Here is a 22776-nt window from a genome sequence, read left to right on the forward strand (position 1 = left end):
TTTTCCCAGCTATTTGTAAGGCCTTCCCAGACAGCCATTTTGCTTTTTTGCATTTCTTTTCCATGGGGATGGTCTGGATCCCTGTCTCCTGTACAATGTCATGAACCTCCGTCCATAGTTCATCAGGCACTCTATCAGATCTAGTCCCTTAAATCTATTTATCACTTCCACTGTATAACCATAAGGGATCTGATTTAAGTCATACCTGAATGGTCTAGTGGTTTTCCCTACTTTCTTCAATTTCAGTCTGAATTTGGTAATAAGGAGTTCATGATCTGGGCCACAGTCAGCTCCTGGTCTTGTTTTTGTTGACTGTATAGAGCTTCTCCATCTTTGGCTGCAAAGAAGATAATCAATCTGATTTCGGTCATAGTGGAGAGGTCTGACAGAATGTGGTCCCCTGGAGAAGGGAATGGCAAACCACTTCAGCATTCTTGCCTTGAGAACTCCACGAACAGTATGAAAAGGCAAAATGATAGGATACCGAAAGAGGAACTCCCCAGGTCGGTAGGTGCCTAACATGCTACTGGAGATCAGTGGAGAAATAACTTAAGAAAGAATCAAGGGATGGAGCCAAAGCAAAAACAATACCCAGTTGTGGATGTGACTGGTGATAGAAGCAAGGTCCGATGCTGTAAAGAGCAATATTGCATAGGAACCTGGAATCTCAGGTCCATGAATCAAGGCAAATTGGAAGTGGTCAAACAGGAGATGGCAAGAGTGAATGTCAACATTCTAGGAATCAGCGAACTAAAATGGACTGAAATGGGTGAATTTAACTCAGATGACTATTATATCTACTACTGCAGGCAGGAATCCCTTAGAAGAAATGGAGTAGCCAACATGGTCAACAAAAGAGGACGAAATGCAGTACTTGGATGCAATCTCAAAAGTGACAGAATGATCTCTGTTCGTTTCCAAGGCAAACCATTCAATATCACAGTTATCCAAGTCTATGCCCCAACCAGTAACACTGAAGAAGCTAACGTTGAACGGTTCTATGAAGACCTACAAGACCTTTTAGAACTAACACCCCCAAAAGATGTCCTTTTCATTATAGGGGACTGGAATGCAAAAGTAGGAAGTCAAGAAACACCTGGAGTAACAGGCAAATTTGGCCTTGGAAAACAGAATGAAGCAGGGCAAAGGCTAATAGAGTTTTGCCAAGAAAATGCACTGGTCATAGCAAACACCCTCTTCCAACAACACAAGAGAAGACTCTACACATGGATATCACCAGATGGTCAACACCAAAATCAGATTGATTTACCTCCTAGGATATTCAAATTAAAACAATAATAAACAAATGTCCAAGTAATATTTCATTGTATATATGTACCACATCTTTATCATATATTAATATATGTGGAATCTAGAAAAATGGTACAGGTGATCTTATTTGCAAAAAGAAGTAGAGACACCAAGAGGGAGGTGGGATGGGATGAATTGGAAAATTGAGATTGACATATAGACACTATTGATACTATGTATAAAATAGAGAACTAATGAGAACATACTATATAACTCAGAGGACTCTACTCAGTGCTCTGTGTGATCTAAATGGGAAGAAATCCAAAAAGGAGGGGATATATCAATATGTATAGCTGATTTGCTTTGTTGTACAGTAGAAACTAACACAACATTGTAAAGCAATGTTCAATACTATACTTAAATAAAAATTAATAAAATTAAAAAATAAAAGCAAAAGATAAGCAAATTGGACTTAACTAAACTTAAAAGCTTTTGCACAGCAAAGGAAACCATAAAGAAAATGAAAAGACAATCTACAGAATGGGAGAAAATATTTGCATATGAAGAGACCAACAACAGATTAATCTAAAAAATATAAAAACAGCACATGTAGCTCAATACCAAACAAACAAACAACCCACTCAGAAAATAGTCAGAAGATCTAAATATACATTTCTCCCAATAAGATATACAGATGGCCAAAAAGTACATGAAAAAAATGCTCACTATTGCTAATTATTAGGCAAATGCAGATCAAAACTACAATAAGGTATCATCTCACACTGGTCAGAATGGTCATCATCAAAAAGTCAACAAACAATAAAAGCTGGAGAGAGGATGTGAAGAAAAGGGAACTACACTGTTGGTGGGAATGAAAATTGGTGCAGCCACTATGGAGAACAGTATGGAGGTTCTTTGAAAAATTAAAAGTAGAGTTACCATATGATCTAGCAATCCCACTCCTGGGCATATATCTGGAGAAAACCATAATTTCAAAAGATACATCCACCCCAAAGTTCATATCAGCACTGTTAATATTTAGAATAGCCAGGACATGGAAGCAATCTAAATATCCATTAACAGGGGAATGAATAAAGATGTGGTGTATATATACACACAATGGAATATTACTCAGACATAAAAGGAGAGAAATAATGCCATTTGAAGCAATGTAGATGGAACTAGAGATGATCATATTAAGTGAAGTAGGTCAGACAATGACAAATACCAAGTGATATAATTTATTTGTATAATCTAAAAAATGATAAAAATCAACATTTTTACACAACAGACTCACAGACTTAAAAAACAAGCTTATGGTTACCAAAGGGGAAAGGTGAAGGGAGGTTTAAATTAGGAGTTTGGGATTAACATATACATACTACTGTAGTGTTGGAGAAGACTCTTGAGAGTCCCTTGGACTGCAAGGAGATCCAATCAGTCCATCCTAAAGGAAATTAGTCCTGAATGTTCATTGGAAGGACTGATGCTGAAGCTGAAACTCCAATACTTTGGCCTCCTGATGCCAAGAGCTGACTCATTTGAAAAGACTCTGATGCTGGCAGGGATTGGGGGCAGGAGGAGAAGGGGATGACAGACGATGAGATGGCTGGATGGCATCACCAACTCAATGGACATGAGTTTGAGTAAACTCTGGGAGTTGGTGATGGACAGCGAGGCCTGGCATGCTGCAGTCCATGGGGTTGCAGAGTCGGACACGACTGAGAGACTGAACTATATATAAAATAGGTTAGTAGTGAGAAACTACTATATAGCACAGGGAACTGTACTCAATATTCTGTATTGAGAAAATGGGAAAATATGGGAAAATAATCTGAAAAAGAATTGATATATGTTATTTGTATAACTGAATCACTTTGCTGTATACCTGAAAGTAACACAACACTGTAAATTAGCTATGGTGGTGGTGGTTTAGTTGCTAAGTCATGTCTGACTCTTGCGACCCCATGGACTGTAGCCCACCAGGCTCCTCTGTCCATGGGATATTCCAGGCAAGAATACTGGAGTGGGTTGCCATTTCCTTCTCCAGGGGATCTTCCTGACCCAGGAATCGAACCCAGGTCTCCTGCATTGCAGGCAGATTCTTTACCAACTGAGCTATGAGGGAAGTCATAAATTAGCTATACTCCAATATAAAATAAAAATTAAATTAAAAAAGATGAAAAACTAGGGTAACAAGTGATGAAATGGTCAGAATTTGCTGTGGTAGTCAAATGGGATTTTATTCTATATATGTTTTATTACTTCAATCATTCATATGTTTATGAATTATTTATATTGTTAAAATTAATAAAAAGTCATAAGAACCACAGAAAATCTTCTCAGAACAATACATCAATCTGTCACTTTTCATTTGCAGATTTTTTTCTATGCATGTATGTACATTAATCTCATCCGAGAAATCTCTTTAATCTCTTGACTTCATAAAGGTGTTTCTTTACCTCATATGTTGCTGTACTAAAATAAGGCTGGCGTCTACCTACTGTACAGCCCAGGGTACTATACTCAGTATTTTGTAATAACCTACAAGGGAAAAGAATCAGAGTCAGCAAGGGGAGGTAAAGGGAGTTGCTTGTGTTAATAAGTTCTTTGGACTGGGTAAGAGCTCCTTCCTTTTTCTATCTATAGATTTGGCACCATTTTGTCTTACTTAGTCCTAGTGACAGTGCCTTATTCTAAAACTGGACTTCTGGTAGAGAAACAACTAGATATCTAACTGGGGAAACATTTAGATAGGCTTGTTTCCCACCTCTTCTCCCCATCTCAATGCCTTTCCAGGTCCTTATTCAGCTGTATTCATTCCAGGTATAGTTTGTGAAAACTACAACAAGTTCCCACTCAAAATTTCTGTCAGTTACTGCATTATTGGGACCAGTCTGGTACTAACAACATAAATAAATGTTGGAGGCACAGAAGTAAGCATAATATCACATGAAGACAAAGAATAGGTGGCAATGGAATACATGACATGAGAACTTAACTTTTAGCTCTTCACCAAAAAATCTCAAGATGACTCAATAATTTGATGGGAGAAGCGTGGAGGACAAAGTTCTGTTTATTTTACCTTTGAGGGCTGCCTTTTAGAAAAGTATACTACATGGATGTGTAGCCTTGTTCATATATACTATCATTTATTTTTTCATGCATTAGACAATTCTAAAGCAGAATGGGAATGAGATTTTAAAGAAAATGTAACCAGTGTGCATGAATCAGGGTAGAGTTGTTGCCCAATGATTGCATCAATTCAAGAAAAGCACTACAAGTTACACTGGCAGAATTGTTCACAAACATGTTTATTATGTTTCCTGATCTATCTGATTGGTTATAAGTTATAATATCACAAACTGGCAAGAAACCTTTCAAGCTGTCATCTAATCCTATCTAAGCCACCTATATTTGCTAAACAAATCTGGCTATACTTGCCTTTCTCCATCCAAACAGCACTTATGAGGTTGACATGCTTGCATAATCTTTCTGTACACTCCATTCCCATTATACCACATTAGTTGTGTTAACATAGTCTTTATTAGTCTATTGAGTGGAGAAAAGACTTCCTTCTCAACCTACTTACCTCGGCTGTCATCCTCATTTTCTTCCCAGGGCTCTTCATTTGCTAGCAATGGGTTCTGTGATTCATTCATAGACCTCATAGGGAAGGAGTGTCCATCACCAGGGCTGGTGGGAAAATGAAGGCAGTGAGATCTTGCAGCCTAGACTTTTTGTGAAGGTAATAACCCTATTAGAAGTAGGAGGGAGGTTCTTAGAAATATTTAAACCCTTTAGCTTATTGGCTAAAGTCAAACTGGAATAGGCTCTTATAATAGCATCATTTAGTTACTCTATTGCTCTCAATTTCTATATCTCATTTGTTTGTCTGAATCAGTGTTGACTGTTTTTGTTTTTAAGCAGCTCTTTAACTTGCTTCTCACAATGCCCAGTATAGCAAAATGCACATGTAGCAAGTTTCATAAATATAATTTAATGATGATTCCAATTTATACCCCGTTATATTATTGCTTTGGCTCTAAATTTTGAAGAAAAATTAGCAGATTCAGAGTCATTGAATTCAGTGGAGATAAGCTGCTGTTAATTGGTGATAAATAATAATGATGTCTGAATGCCCTATTATTTCGCTTGTATGACAGAAAAGTTATTAAGGGCTGGGGGGAAAGCACCAGAGTGAGGCATTTCTTAGAGTGCAGATTCTGGGGGGCTATTATCCTACCTCAGAATTGATAGTTCTCTACAGAGGATGTAACTACACTGATTATAAGTGAGTGGGCTTTGATTTTTTCTCTTGTTCTTTATTTCAAAGAAGACATATTGAAACTTCCCTTTGGTGGAGTGATTGTGTGTGTGTTTGTGTATGTATGTGTGTGAGTGGGGTGTAAATAATTGCTGGTAATAGTTATTAACCAACATAATGCACTAACACAGATTTATCTTGTGATTTATAGCCAGGGCAGTAGGATATACCACAGCTCTAAATAAATGAACCTGTAAAATATTAACCAGTACAGAGGAACTATTAGGGCAATTCTCTTCATGAGAATTTTTTCTCAATTACCAGCAAAGTTTCCTCAAATAAATGAACAAATGGATGTCTGAAGAATGGATCTAAAAGGAGACTGAAAGAAGGCTATAAGCTTTACACCAGAGCTATTTTGTTGACGGTAGTTTAATCTGCTACATGAAGTCACTCAGAGGACACAAGCTCATCTCTCCTTTATTGGTTTCTCTTCATTCTTGCTGAAATTATAAGAATTACCTACAGTCCCTAAATCAATCTTTGTTTGTTCTTAAATTAAAAATTTAATCCAAAACTATGAAAAGTGAAGACAAGAGAAATAATTTCTAAGACTATATCACACATAGCACTAAAAGCATTTGGAGGTATATTTTCCCTCTGTTTCTTTTCTCTTTATATTTGCATATATCAAAAAACATAAGAATTCCATGTCTATTGTTCTACTAATTCCATTTCTGGGAATTTTGCTAAAGCTAGAGATAAACTAGACACAAAAATGTCCATTATGCTATTATTTCCAGCCAATAATTAGGTAACAACCTAAACATCTAACAATATGAGAAATATATATATATATAGTTTGCTGTCTTTAGTCACTCAGTCAACTCTAACTCTTTGCGACCCCATTGACTGTACCCCACCAGGTTCCTCTGTCCATGGGATATATATATATATATGTATATATATATATATATATATATATATTTATTTATTTATATTCACAGATATATTTTTTCCCACTGGTTGGAATATGACATAGTCAAAGGTAATGGTTATAAAGACTATGTCACAATAAGGGGAAATGTTCACTGTATTTTAAGTGAAAAATGTAAAACTCAAAATAGTATGTATACTGTGATTAAAAATACATACAAATATATATAGAAAAAATCGGTTGTTTACAAAATTCACTTATAAATGACTTGTACCAGTTTACACTGCCACAAACAAAGCATAAGAATGCTTATTTTATTACACCCTCACCTCCTGATTTATCTTCCCTAGTGGCTCAGCCAGTAAAGAATCCACCTGCAATGTGGGAGACCTTGGTTCGATTCCTTGTTTGGGATGATCCCCTGGAGAAGGGAATGGCTACCCACTCCAGTATTCTGGCCTGGAGAATTCCATGGATTGACTCTTGCAAAGAGTCAGACATGACTGAACGACTTTCACTTTCACTAACCTAGTAATAAAAAACTCGGGAAATAGAGTTTTACATTGAACAGATATCTGCTGCATAATACCGTCAAAATTAGATTGCCACTTCAAGTCATGGTCCCACATCAACTTCTTTCACTGGTAATAATTACCTACCTAGACCCAATAGGTATCAACCAGAACTTCTTATTATCTCCAAACACTTGCTGGATATTTTTGACGAAGCCAAGGTTGAACCCATTTTTCTCTGGGCCGCTCATAAACACTGGAGTACAGAAGGCCTCTAGGGAGGGGCAGGGAAATTGAAGAAAAGAAGAGAGCAATAATCAGGACTATTATAATTTTACAGTTCTCCATAAATGTGACTTGTTTCTATGGTATCTTTCTGCTGTGGTACCATAGGCCTCTCATTCTTAGTTATTGCTAAATTATTTAGTAAAAACTAGCATAATTGCTTTACTACAAAGCAAATTTTTATTAAATGCAAAGAATTGGCACTCTTTTTATTTTAAGGCAGAAGAAACAGGATGATAGAAATCAATGAACAGTAACGGAATGGTATGTATTTTGTACTGCATGTAAGGAGTGAAAGACCAAATCTGAGTGCTTTATTTGAATCTAAATTGTAATAACAGCCAAATGGTCTCTATATTTAGAGCTGGTGCCAAAATAATGACACATAGACAGTAATGACACTGATTTGGTTTTGAAACATTTCAGAAATGAAGATGTTCACACTGAAGCCTACAATGTAAGAAACTGAGTTTTACTCCAGAAAAAATGTCAATGAGTGAACTATAATTACCTCAATGACTACAGAAATTGGACCATGTTAGTGCACATTATTTTTAGATACACATTTATCCCATTAAGCAAACATTTTCACTGTTGGATTCTGGCTGCATCTAGTCATTTCCTTTTTGTTCTTTTTTCAGATTCTGTTCTCATGAAGCTTTTAGTACTTCTTTATATTGTGGCTAATCTTTAAACCAAGTGTGCTAATCTACCTCCCTAGCAACTAAGTGCTTCATATATATTTGGTTTAGGAAATACGTGCAAATACTTCTTAGCTGTCATAATTATTAGCAAATAAATTCCAAAAACATAGTGGCTTTCACACTATACTTTCCTCAAATTTACTTTGGCTAAACATTAAACATTTAGACATTTTCTCCTTAACCCTCATGCATTGATTTGTATACAGTATAAATATTTGTTTCACCATGGAAACAACTGTTGTACTGGATCCATCAGAAATATACTTCTACAAATAACAGCCCAGAGTATAGTGTAATGGAAAATTTTTCATTTCTTGTGCTCATTTTCTATAGACTCACTTGTTCAATGTGTTTATCTCATTCCCACAGTCCCTACACAGCTCCTTGATAACTATAGATATTCAATGATTTGTTGGTTTAGATTCTCTCTCAGGAGAATGTTTTTAGAAGTGCTCAATAAGATTTTTCTATCTTTATGACCTTGACCTCTCTCTGCCTTCTGATGTTCCCTTCTGTGCTGATTCTTTCCTGCACTCCCTTATGTGAACACCTTTCAGAAATTTTAATGCTGCAAATCTAGGGAGCTACCTGGAGAAGGAAATGGCAACTCACTCCAGTATTCTTGCCTGGAAAATCCCATGGACAGAGGAGCCTGGTAGGCTACAGTCCATGGGGTCGCAAAGATCTGACAGTACTGAGCAACTACACTTTATTAGCCAGTGTGTATGTGTTAGTTGCTCAGTCGTGTCTGACTCTGTGACCCCATGGACTGTAGCCTGCCAGGCTTCTCTGTTCACAGGATTCTCAAGGCAAGAATACTGGAGTAGGTTGCCATTTCCTTCTCCAGCTATTACCCAGTATGAACTATAAAAAGCAGTGTTCACTTTTTATGTGAGGTTTTATTCACTAATGCTCTCTTTAGTCTGTAAGTTTCATTTACTATGGCTTTCTGTGTTTACATCCGTCCCTGTTTGGAGGCAAAGAAATGTCATTGCAGTTAAAATGCTTCATTCAAAGTTTTTCTCTTCCTTGAGAACAATCCACTGGTCACAGGGATATATATTCATATGTTTTTTTTTTTTTCTTCCTAGTCTTAATATCCAATCTTACCTAAGGTGGTTTTGTTTCTGCTGACAAGCCAACAATGGTAACCAAAGAGAATCACAAGGCTGACAAAAAACATGCAGGCCACAAAGAGGAGAAAAAGGACATGGAACTTAGAGCGAACACCAGGCAATTCCCCCTAGAAAGGAAATAATAAACAAACAGAAACAAAGGATTAAAGTTGTAAGGTTTGGGTAGTTTTTCTGTATTGGTTAGTACTTTTTTCATATATATATATATATATATATATATATATATATATATATATATATATATATAAAATTAAAAATAGATTTTGTATAAGTTTTACAAAATAGTTCTTTCTGTGGATGACCATTCCATATTATGGATATGCTTTTGGCCTATACAGCCTAAATGGATCTTTGCTTAAGTGCAGTTCAGTGTAAAATAGAGCATATAATGTGTCAGTTAGAAAAGAGTAACGTTAAAAGAGTATGCTCAGGACATAATTAGTATACAATTTCTTAAAGCTTGTACTCCATTTAGTTTGTAAATTATGAGTGATTAGCTAGAGGTGATCTTGACGTCATATCATATGGTTCATCCTCTTGCCTCAAAGGTGGCTTACTCTGGAATACTTTATATGTCATGTTTCTTTGGATGTATGTATGTTGAAAATGTCACAGTGATATATGTATGAAGTTAAAATACATAGGTAGTATTTTTAAATGTTCTACCTGTAAGTCATGACCTGATCTTAAAACTACTGCAAATTTTATGTGTTTTTTAAATAGCTGAATGTGCTGGTATGTTACATCCTATGAAACAGCTGTTTAGACAGTAAAATCAAGTAAGATTTGACAGGCAATTGTAGAAGTAGGTAGCTAAAGATTTTCACAGTTAGTTGAGACATCTTATTTTCCATATGGCAACAGTTTTTGTTTTTTTTTTTTTTTAATGCAGCCCCTCTTGCCTGGAAAACCCCATGGACAGAGGAGCCTGGAAGGCTGCAGTCCATGGGGTCGCTGAGGGTCGGACATGATTGAGCAACTTCACTTTCACTTTTCACTTTCATGCATTGGAGAAGGAAATGGCAACCCACTCCAGTGTTCTTGCCTGGAGAATCCCAGGGATGGGGGAGCCTGGTGGGCTGCTGTCTATGGGGTCTCACAGAGTCGGACATGACTGAAGTGACTTAGCAGCAGCAGCATACTAGAATGAATGTTCTAAAGTTCTATAGCATGCACAGAATGTAACATTTTGTCTTCTAAAGAGAACCTTAGAAAACATTTTCAATTTTGGAGTAAGCAATTGGGAGAATGACTTTTCTTTATTTCCCCCTTTCCTGTGCTGATCATTGTTTTGGTATGATGAATTGCTTTGAAATATTTCCAAATGCTCTTGAGTAATAAAGGTGATTCTTGGTTAAAGTGGACCTTGATATTAGGATCTAGTTCTACTACAGTTTGGAAAGAGAAAATTAAGGCTTAGAAACAGTTGGCAAATTCGGATAGTACAGTTTTTTTCTTTTTCTTGAAAAGATATTTATTTATTTATTTATTTATTTATTTAGGTGTAAGGAAATATTAGGAATCTTCTAGAGAGTATGTGTTTGAAGGATGAAGATAAGAGGAAGTAAACTAGTCAGATGCTTTCAGCTGAGGGGTGATCTAGGTGAAATGTGCCTGGGGGAAGAGTACTCCAGGATATAGCAACACCAAGGACTTTGACCGTCAGGAACTTTTATGTGAAGCTCCCTTTTGAAATGATCCCTCTACAAAATCTTGGCTTAACCACTCAAATTTAATTTAATTGATTTTTATTTCATTCATTTCAAATTTATAGGAAAGAATTTGTGGTGGTTTTTGACTGGCTGGACTTTTGTTTTCAAAATGTCTACTTTTTTTATATTTTAAAGATCACATTTATTTTACTTATCTTTCATGTTTAAATGGACAATAGCAAATGGCTAGGTAGCAGGGACTGATATAAAGTCAGTTTACACTCTGAGTAGCTGAGCTGAGAGTCTTTCCTCCTTGAATTGCTCCTACAGAAATCTCTTCTGTCTGTCAAAGCATATCTATTGTGTTGTCCTTTGATAAACTCCTTAGATATTTAGCTTTTTTGATAGAAGAAAGTGACCCTATGTTCAAAGTTACCTTCTCAGGAGATAACCAAGCTAAATTACTCAAAGCAATAACCACTAGAAGCAGTTCAGGGGAATACAGGTAGAATAATACTATCATCTCAGTTCTAGTGGGAGAGGGAGAGGGTGGGATGATTTGGGAGAATGGCATTGCAACATGTATACTATCAGGTAAGAAATGAATTGCCAGTCTGTGTTCAATATAGGATACAGGATGCTTGGGGCTGGTGCACGGGGATGATCCAGAGAGATGATATGGGGTGGGAGGCGGGAGGGGGGGTTCAGGATTGGGAACTCATGTACACCCGTGGCTGATTCATGTCAATGTATGGCAAAACCAATACAGTATTGAAAAGCAAAATAAAGTAAAAATAAAAATTAAAAAAAATAAAAATAAAAGAATTCTATGTCTCTATGAAGAGATTCTTGGCCCCATGTGAGAGGTGTATATTATTACTTTTTCATAAAGCAAATATCAATTTCCTATCAAAGTAGCTACTCTTTAAGTTAACATTGAGAGGAGAACCACAATCTGATGGTCTTCTTCTGAATTATGTATTCCAAAGGAGGTAGAACTTCTTTATAGCAGGATCATAATGGGAAATAAGACATGGTACAGTGTTTAAGATTACTGGGCTGAGAGTCAGTTCAAGTTCTCGCTTTGAAACTTAGAAGCTGGGTGATCCTGAACAAGTCACTTAGCTACTATGACCCTCAGTTTATAATATTTAAATGAGACTAATACTTCCTTCTACCTACTTCACAAGGTTGTGGTGAGGATAAGATGAGATAATAGATATGAAAGTGCTTTGAAAATGGTAAAGTACCATACAAATGGAGGTTGCTGTTCTTAGGAACACAGCTAATCTCCTTGATATATGGTTTTTAAAATACATGGCACCATTTACTTTTCATTTTAGGGGAAGACTCAATTTAAACTGAGAAAGTCATCTTTAAACCACACCAAAGTGCTCTCTGGCTAGAGAGGCTGCAAGGAAGCACTTCTCTGAACTATCAATGCCCTTTTCATGATGAAGGCAAGCCAGGGCATGTTTCCTTGCCTCTCATCTGTCAGGTATGAGGTAGTCTATTGCAGAGAGGAAAAATGAAGGAATAGAAAAAGGAGAGGGCTATGTTTACCTCTGATAGTGCTTGTGAATACTGGTGCACTTCTGAAGATTAATTCATATCCAGATATTATCTTTTAAGAGTAAAAGAAGCATACTGCCCTGGGCTAGCATTATGGTATTTGATTACTGGCTAGGTAGGAGGGCCCAAGGAAAATGTGTGAAATACAACTAGTTCTTTAACAGTAGCTTACTGTATCAAGGACCAAGTAAAGTCTGTAGTAAAGACCAAGGCTGATACTTTCCCTGCTGAATTGGATGCAGGAGATTTTCTTTATGGTCAATGTAGTAGTTCAGTATGTGAAGAGAATGCCAAACAGGCAATGGAAACCTGGGCAGCAGATAAGAGATCCTGTGATGTGGAAAGCAGCCAAAGAAGAGACACAAGGATGATGATGCATTTTGTATTTTGGGAAAATTTGTGAGAAAACTTCACTTCTGCTTATACTTTTGTATTCCTGAGTTGAAGATTTTGATATGCATTATATAATTACTGATTCTTAATGTTATTAGATATGGGAATTGATTAAGTAAGTTGAGGGGAGAATGGAAAGTCCATACTTCTGTGATTTTCTACACTAGTACAGATGAAAGTACTAATTAATAATTTATATATTCTCTTACTGCCTTGTCTTTCTCCTTTTTTCTCCAGTTTTTGATAACCTAGATTCTAGTCACTTGCTTTACCTCACTTGAGGTGAGATATTCCTGTTATACAGGCTCCTGTTCAGTTCCTAAAGTAATAACTAGTAGCTCTGCCCACAACTTTTTTTTTGCTATACCAGTTCATTTCGGAAAGCCCTCATCATGTAAGGTTATTTCTTAATAATTGTAGTTGTGGGAAAGACATATATTCTGGAGTTCTTTGGCATGAAATTTAAAAAATATATATATATTTTACTATACTGCTATCAGATCCTGTAAACATATATGAACTGAAAATCTGCCTTCAATTCTTTTGGGAATAGATGCAATATAACTGATATCTTCAAGCAGAAGAAAGGTGAAAGGATTTTTAAAAAAATATTTCCTTATAATTATTGGAATCATGTTTTGAAAGGTAAAGTACTTTCAACATCTGTTTCATTTGATCTTGGCAAAGAGCCAGTGAAGCAGGTAGCAGAGCCAGTATGAGAACTCAGTTATCCTAAAAGCCAACCCAGAGTTTGTCAAAGTTCAAATAAGTTCCTTAATAGGGAGAGACTGGAAAAACAAGTTCATGTCTCACTTATTTCTTCCTTTTCATTTGGTCTTTTGTGAAGATGACTTAATGAATCTTTCCGATAGGAATAGGAATCCAATAGGAATTAAATCTCCTCTGAACAGGGAATTAGAAAGTATTTTCTGGCAATGAGGGAGTACTTCGTCAGCCTTTGTCTCAGGAAACTAGGGATTTAGAATTAGTTTCAACATTTTTCAAACCTAAAATTGGTAAAAAGTAGATTTTTAAAACTTGATTAGATAAATACATTGTAAAGAATCAGTAAGAGTAAAGAGATTAGGTTCCTGGAGGCCCAACAAGGTTATCATATGTAATAGTAAATTGTTTAGCTGACATCTAAATAACAGCCTCCTAAATCTCAGAATATTTAACATGGGAGACTCGTTTACTGTTTCTTCCTTTCTGATTAATTCAGTATTAACTACTAAAAAATGTAAAAAAAAAAAAGTAATTTGAACAAGGTGACAGATGGGAGCAGGTGTGTATTTATTCTGGGAGGGGAGGGACCAGAAGGGGGAACCCTTCTGGACTATTTAACTTACTCTCCAGTATTTGATGAAATAGCTGAAGACCGTTGTAGCAATGTACAGGCAATAGAGAACAGAATAAGCTAAGAACTGAAGGAAGAATTTATAGTTGGAAAATCCAATGCAGTTATTAACCCTAAAAAAGGGGAAAAAAAAAGAAAAACATTTGAAATCAGGATCCATTGATTTAGAACACACTGAGAGACAGTGAAATATGTTACCCCTGCTGCTTCATTTTCTTCTGTACAGAAAATAGAAATTGAAGTCCCTTAATAGGAACAGATTGGAAAAATAAGTTCATGTCTCACTTGTTTTTCCTTTTATTTATAGACACAGAAACACCTGGCCTATATAATAGGTTCCTGACACACCCAAGCAAACCTGGATCTTGGATTCTGAAAACCTATTAGAATCTCAGCAACTATACTTACTATAGTATGGTCTATTCTCTTTATCATGGTTTCATATTGGTTCTCTGGGTCAGACATACAAAATTTGGAAAAGAATTGCTTACATCAGTAATCTAAAGTATTTCAAACATCAAAATGCTAAAAACAGAACTGAACTGTGTAATATCAAAGAGAACTATTTGTGCTCTCTTTCATTACTATAGCTAATGGACAAGAGACCATTAATTCTGTGACACCAGGAATTCATTGTCACACCATTGGTGGTATATTTATTCTCGCTTTAAAATGTTATGCCTTCCCTGTTACCTACACAAATACAAAGCCCAATGAATTCTGGTAGCAGAAACAGGCATTTTACAACTATGTTTAGGAAAGTAGGCATATTGAGCAACTTTGACCCTATTAGATGAGAGAAATGAATCAAAAGGACATACCATGGGCAATGATGGTCCATTTTTAAAACACACCTACAAAAGGAACAAAATACAGTGTGATAAATTTCAGAATTGAATTCAAGGTATCCAGCAGTATTTTTTACGTGGTACCAGTACACTCATTCCTAGATTTCCACTATAGCTTCTCCAAAACTATTGTGTCCTCAGTTGTTCCTAGGATAAGCCAATCACTAAACTTTAGGATCTTGTTGGCAGCAAGTTACATGCCTAAAATTCAAACTTTAAAGGCCACTGGGTACTATAGGATATTGACACAGAGAATAGGTGCAAGATATCTCCCCTAACTTTACTTACTTGGTTGAATAAAAGTATAAAATAAAACATGACCACAACCTGTGCTTGAATCAAGGTTAAGAGAAACATGGATGAAACAAGCACTTAAGAAGGACATGAAGATTATATTTATTAACATAAAACTGGGATTTTTCAAAGCTGAAGGAATTTGAGTAATAAAATTAAGTAGCACTTAGAACCCCAAAGATAAAATTTATTATCCATGCCCACATGGGCTTCCCTGATGGCTCAGTTGGTAAAGAATCTGCCTGTAATGCGGGAGACCCTGGTTCAATTTCTGGGTTGGGAAGATTCCCTGGAGAAGGGAAAGGCTACCTACCCCAGTATTCTGCCCTGGAGAATTTCATGGATTGTACAATCCATGGGGTCACAAAGAGTCGAACACTATTCAGCAACTTTCACATATTGATATAAGAAAATTATTGAATAAATAAATGAGGGAGAAGAGACAACTATCCCATGTAGAGGAAGTCCACATAATTTTTGCAGATATTGTGCCTTCAGGGTGGGGTGGGGGGAGGATAACATTCCTTTAGTGTTGGCTGCACACCGAAACTTCCTTCTACAGAGTACATTATAGAAGACAGGGTGGAGGAAGAGTAGCTTTACAGTGGAAAAATCCACAAACACTCCTCAGTCAGATGATTATGTCTATAGTATTTACCCTTCATATGATTCAATGAAAATGACTCTTAACCTCTCTAGTGTTCCTCTCCCAAAAGACATTACCCAAATCTAACCATGAGAAAAATATCACACAAATCCTGAGAGTATTCTACAAAATATCTGACAATTCTAAAAACTGTCAACGTTATCAAAAATAAGTAAAGTCCGAGAAACTGTCACAGCTAAGAGGAGCCTATGAAGACATGACAACTAAATGGTAACCTGGAACAGAAGAAGGATATTAGAGAAAAACTGAGGAAATCTAAATAGTGTATGCCTTTGGTTAAAAATTTTTAAAAAAATTAATGTTGGTTCATTAATTTTCACAAATGCACCATATTAACACAAGATAATAATAGGGAAAATGGTACAGGACATATGAAAACTATGTTTACAATAATTCTATAAATCTAAAACTGTTCTCAAATAAAATGTTTATTTTTAAAAATGTGGTTTGATTTCTCTTTCTTATCTTTAGAATAGTTTGAATCATTATCATCTCTATTAGGGTATTTGGCATGTACTCATGATTGAAAGAAAATGTTCCTTAGGATCAACATATTAGGATAAGTCACTTGATTGTCAAGGCAACCATCAGTAGCCAAGCTCAGCCCAGGGGAATTATGGCTGTCACTTACATGGCACAGACAGAACAGTGGTGGCAGCGATCCGGCTTTATCAAATGGCACCGGTCACAGAATCTTACAGCTACAGGAAAAATAAGGTAGTTAGCATTGGTTAGGGATCAATAAGACACCAAATATCTTACTAGCCTATCTAGATGACTTGTTATACACTGATTACAGGTACCCAAACTCACCTCATTTCAAGTAAACAAGCAAAAGATCACATAAGACAATTGTGGTGTGTATTTTTTCCCTGTTGGATAAATCTTAAAAGCACCTTTTGAAGGATGAGTGTAAGGGGAAAAGTTTTCATATCTGGATATCTGATCATAAAATTCTGTATTATGAAACAGACTACACTGTCAATTACTTGAGTTATTTTGGGGAAATCATTTACTCTCTGTTTACTCCAAGTTTCCTATATGAAAGCAGAATTCATCATTTATCTCCTGTCTCCAGAGTTTGGACTGTATCAAGAGGATAAAACTCCTAAGGTATGGTAAAGAGGGTGGTTATTAGAATAAGAATTTGAATAATAGAAGAGACATTCTAGAACAATTAGTTCAACTGACCATTCTGCAGATAAAGAAAATAAAGACCTGAGCCATATCAAGTGACTTACACAAAGTCACATAGTAAGCAAGTGGCAGTGGCAGGGCTGTGACTTGTAGAGTTTTCATGACACTCTATTTCAGGATTCTCTTCACTTTGTAAATATGATATAAATAATATTTCTCCTTCCCTCTCTACCTTCTTCCTTCTTTTCTTCATTTGCTTAGATAAAAGACAGTTTCCTTTCCTTCTAATTTTCTCTGTGTTCATTGACAGAGTATGCCTGTTTAATATGATTATTAAGTTTAGCAAAATTATGAATAATTTGAGCTAATATAAAAATTCCATCTAAAGCGTACCTTAAGCACACATAACTGATTCAACATAATGAACTATTCATTCAGCAGAGTTTCTGAGTTCATTCTACAACAGACATGCACATTTAGGTCCTTCAGCATGTTTTTAAAAATATGGTCAAATGTCACTATCAAGTTTAAGCCATTATCACTTCTAATTTAGAAAACTGCAATAATTACTAATTATTCACTTTGCTTTCATTCTTGCCCCTTCACAATACATTCTTTACAGAATAGCCAAATGATTTGTTAAAATCTAAATCAGATCTTATCACTCTCCACTAAAAACCTTCAATGGATTTTCAATACTCTTAGCATGGTAAGTCCCCCTGTTTTTTGGCCATGCTGTGTGGCTTGCAGGATCTTAGTTCCCCAATCAGGGACTGAGCCTGGCCCCAGCAAGTGAAAGCACTGACCCTAACCACTGGACAACCAGGGAATTTTGGCAAGTAATTTATTCTTATTTGAGTCCCAGATAATATGACATTGCCTCAGAGAAGCCCTCTCTATTACTGTGTATCAGGGATGTGAACAAATGCTTCAATGGTTATGGGAAGAGTGATTAGTGAAGAACTTCAGGATTCATGCCTTGTTAAAACAGGCTCTACCACTTGGCTCTAGCTAATTTTTGCCCCTAGGAAATGAGAGAACGTTGCCAGTGTCTGAGTTTTCAAAAGAAGTCAGAAATGTGGATTTTCATGAAGAAATATTCGAATTCTTAAAAATTAGTAAAAAATGCAAAGTATTAAAAGAAATATGAGATCAGACAGAAAACATCTCTGGGTCCAACACATCCCACATAACTCTAGTTTGTAATCTATTCTCTGCCACACCATTCTGCTTACTACTGTTTGGAATTATATAGAAAATTTCCTGACCTTTCCTTTTCACCATACTTCAGTATGCATGAAGACTTTTTAAAACCCAGCATGCAATAATGCTCTAACAAAATGAACAATAAATGTTTAAATACAGTGGAAGTGAGAAATAGATTTAATGGACTAGATCTGATAGATAGAGTGCCTGATGAACTACAGACGAAGGTTCGTGACATTCTACAGGAGACAGGGATCAAGACCATCCCCATGGAAAAGAAATGCAAAAAAGTAAAATGGCTGTCTGGGATGGCCTTATAAATAGCTGTGAAAAGAAGAGAAGTGAAAACCAAAGGAGAAAAGGAAAGATATAAGCATCTGAATGCAGAGTTTCAAAGAATAGCAAGAAGAGATAAGAAAGCCTTCCTCAGCGATCAATGCAAAGAAACAGAGGCAAACAACATAATGGGAAAGACTAGAGATCTCTTCAAGAAAATTAGAGATACCAAGATGAGAAGCCTATATGCAGGTCAGGAAGCAACAGTTAGAACTGGACATGGAACAACAGACTGGTTCCAAATAGGAAAAGGAGTATGTCAAGGATGTATATTGTCACCCTGCTTATTTAACTTATATGCAGAGTACATCATGAGAAACGCTGGGCTGGAAGAAGCACAAGCTAGAATCAAGATTGCTGGGAGAAATACCAATGACCTCAGATATACAGATGACACCACCCTTTTGGCAGAAAGTGAAGAGGAACTAAAAATCCTCTTGATGAAAGTGAAAGAGGAGAGTGATAAAGATGGCTGAAAGCTCAACATTTAGAAAACGAAGATCGTGGCATCTGGTCCCATCATTATATGGGAAATAGATGAGGAAACAGTGGAAACAGTGTCAGACTTTATTTTTGGGGGCTCCAAAATCACTGCAGATGGTGACTGCAGCCATGAAATTAAAAGACACTTACTCCTTGGAAGGAGTAAAGTAATGCTCAAAATTCTCCAAGCCAGGCTTCAGCAATACGTGAACCGTGAACTCCCTGATGTTCAAGCTGGTTTTAGAAAATGCAAACAGAGATCAAATTGCCAACATCCGCTGGATAATGGGAAAAGCAAGAGAGTTCCAGAAAAACATCTATTTCTGCTTTATTGACTATGCCAAAGCCTTTGACTGTGTGGATCACAATAAACTGTGGACAATTCTGAAAGAGATGGGAATACCAGACCACCTGACCTGCCTCCTGAGAAATCTGTATGCAGGTCAGGAAGCAACAGTTAGAACTGGACATGGAACAACAGACTGGTTCCAAAAAAGAAAAGGAGGTACGGCAAGGCTGTATATTGTCACCCTGCTTATTTAACTTATATGCAGAGTACATCATGAGAAATGCTGGACTGAAAGAAACACAAGCTGGAATCAAGAATGCCGGGAGAAATATCAATAACCTCAGATATGCAGATGACACCATCCTTTTGGCAGAAAGTGACGAGGAACTAAAAATCCTCTTGATGAAAGTGAAAGAGGAGAGTGAAAAAGTTAGCTTAAAGCTCAACATTCAGAAAATGAAGATCATGGCATCTGGTCCCATCACTTCATGGGAAATAGATGGGGAAACAGTGGAAAAAGTGTCAGACTTTATTTTTTTGGTCTCCAAAACCACTGCAGATGGTGATTGCAGCCATGAAATTAAAAGACGCTTACTCCTTGGAAGGAAAGTTATGAGCAACCTAGATAGTATATTCAAAAGCAGAGACATTACTTTGCCGACTAAAGTCCGTCTAGTCAAGGCTATGGTTTTTCCTGTAGTCATGTATGGATGTGAGAGTTGGAATGTGCAGAAGGCTGAGTGCCGAAGAATTGATGCTTTTGAACTGTGGTGTTGGAGAAGACTCTTGAGAGTCCCTTGGACCGCAAGGAGATCCAACCAGTCCATTCTGAAGGAGATCAACCCTGGGATTTCTTTGGAAGGAATGATGCTGAAGCTGAAACTCCAGTACTTTGGCCTCCTCATGTGAAAAGTTGACTCATTGGAAAATACTCTGATGCTGGGAGGGGTTGGGGGCAGGAGGAGAAGGGGATGACAGAGGATGAGATGGCTGGATGGCATCACCGACTCAACGGACAGGAGTTTGAATGAACTCCAGGAGATGGTGATGCACAGGGAGGCCTGGCGTGCTGAGATTCATGGGGTTGCAAAGAGTCAGACATGACTGAGCGACTGAACTGAACTGAATGGAATATCTACATTATATTGAAACATCTCCATTGGCATATGTGATCTTAAATATTTGTTGAACAAGTAAATGATAAATAGATGAACATAGACGTCTAACAGTACTTCCCAAACCGTGAAACATGATCTTCCTTATTAGAAACATTAGAATTACTTGCCAAAAAAACCCTTGGTTTTCTTTTCCCTTTTTAGGACCTTTATTCATTTATTTATTCTTGTCATTTAATCATCAAGGTAACTTTTTTATACAGGCAGTATTAACCTCATTTAATAGGGGAAGAAACTGGGGACTCAGAAAGGTCAATTGCTGAATGTCACATAGGGAGGAATAAGTAAGACTTTTCAGTGTTATCACTAGCTATTTTTTATATTTGGAATCTTGAAAAATAGTATGGATGATCTTATTTGTAAATCAGTAATAGCAATACTGACATAGAGAAAAAAACCTTAGTTTTCAAATTTTATAAGGTGAATTATTCAGCTAGTATTGTTCCACTCATGCAGAAGAAAACTAACAATAAGACTCCATAGTGAATATCAATGAAGAAAAATGAAGACATATCTCTGCACAAACACTTGTACCAGAATTTTCATAGCAGATTTACTCATAATAGCTGAGTATTGGAAACAACCCAAATGAGCATCAACTGGTAAATGATAAACAAATTATGATATTCATACAATGACATACTACTCAGCAATAAAAGGAATGAAATACACAAGAATGTGAATGAATCTCAAGAACATTATGCTGAATAAAAGAAGCGAGATACAACAGTACATATTGTGATTCCATTTATACAAAATTCTAGAGTAGGTAGAACTAATAACTGGTAGAAAGCTCTTAGAATAGTGGTTGTCTTTGGCGGCGGTGGTGGGACGATTGGGAAGGAGCATGAAAGAGCTTTCTGTGGTGTGGTAATGTTTACAGAGGTTTTGGTTACACAGGTGTATACATTTGTCAAAACAGTGAATCTGTTAAGTGTCAAAACGCTTAAGATCTGTGCATGTTTTTTGTATGTAAATTTCACCAAAAAAAAGAATAATAAACTATTTAGGTGGATCTTGGGTACTTTTCCATGGGGATGGTCTTGATCCCTGTCTCTTGTACAATGTTACGAACCTCAGTCCATAGTTCATCAGGCACCATATCAGATCTAGTCCCTTAAATGTATTTCTCACTTCCACTGTAAAATCATAAGGAATTTGATTTAGGTCATACTTGAATGGTCTAGTTTTTTTTCCCTACTTTCTTCAATTTAAGTCTGAATTTGGCAATAAGGAGTTCATGATCTGAGCCACAGTCAGCTCCTGGTCGTGTTTTTGTTGACTGTATAGAGCTTCTCCATCTTTGGCTGCAAAGAATAGAATCAATCTGATTTCGGTGTTGACCATCTGGTGAGTCTTCTCTTGTGTTGCTGGAAGAGGGTGTTTGCTATGACCAGTGTGTTCTTTTGGCAAAACTCTATTAGCCTTTGCCCTGCTTCATTCCATATTCAAAGGGCAAATTGCCTGTTACTCCAGGTGTTTCTTGACTTCCTACTTTTGCATTCCAGTCCCCTATAATGAAAAGGACATCTTTTACGGGTGTTAGTTCTAAAAGGTCTTGTAGGTCTTCATAGAACTGTTCAACATCAGCAACTTCAGCATTACTGGTTGGGGCATAGACTTGGATTACGGTGATATTGAATGGTTTGCCTTGGAAATGAACAGAGATCATTCTGTCATTTTTGAGATTGCATCCAAGTACTGTATTTCAGACTCTTTTGTTGACCATGTTGGCTACTCCATTTCTTCTAAGGGATTCCTGCCCACAGTAGTAGATATAATGGTCATCTGAGTTAAATTCACTCATTCCAGTCCATTTTAGTTCGCTGATTCCTAGAATGTCGATGTTCACTCTTGCCATCTCTGGTTTGACCACTTCCAATTTGCCTTTATTCATGGACCTAACATTCCAGGTTCCTATGCAATATTGCTCTTTACAGCATTGGACTTTGCTTCTATCACCAGTCACATCCACAACTGGGTATTGTTTTTGCTTTGGCTCCATCCCTTCATTCATTCTGGAATTGTTTCTCCACTGATCTCCAGTAGCATATTGGGAACCTACTGACCTGGGGAGTTCCTCTTTCAGTATCCTATCATTTTGCCTTTTCATACTGTTCATGGGGTTCTCAAGGCAAGAATGCTGAAGTGGTTTGCCATTCCCTTCTCCAGTGGACCACATTCTGTCAGACCTTTCCACCACGAAATGCAAAAAAGCAAAATGGCTGTCTGGGGAGGCCTTACAAATAGCTGGGAAAAGAAGAGAAGCGAAAAG

At 36.7% G+C, this 22776-nt stretch overlaps 1 protein-coding gene across 1 annotated transcript in view; it reads right to left on the reverse strand.

Moving 5' to 3' along the window:
- The window catches only part of ZDHHC15 (zinc finger DHHC-type palmitoyltransferase 15), a 115430-nt gene that overhangs the window by 40381 nt on the left and 52273 nt on the right, over window positions 1–22776 (reverse strand). The window contains exons 5-10 of the mRNA XM_070291849.1: window positions 16507–16576; window positions 14888–14920; window positions 14059–14179; window positions 9067–9199; window positions 7115–7241; window positions 4844–4947 (exon numbers count right to left, since the gene is read on the reverse strand). Of these exons, the coding sequence (XP_070147950.1) occupies window positions 4844–4947; window positions 7115–7241; window positions 9067–9199; window positions 14059–14179; window positions 14888–14920; window positions 16507–16576 (588 nt within the window). The remainder of the gene's footprint in view (window positions 1–4843; window positions 4948–7114; window positions 7242–9066; window positions 9200–14058; window positions 14180–14887; window positions 14921–16506; window positions 16577–22776) is intronic.

Source organism: Ovis canadensis, chromosome X (assembly GCF_042477335.2).
Source record: "Ovis canadensis isolate MfBH-ARS-UI-01 breed Bighorn chromosome X, ARS-UI_OviCan_v2, whole genome shotgun sequence".
Classification (NCBI taxonomy): domain Eukaryota; kingdom Metazoa; phylum Chordata; class Mammalia; order Artiodactyla; family Bovidae; genus Ovis; species Ovis canadensis.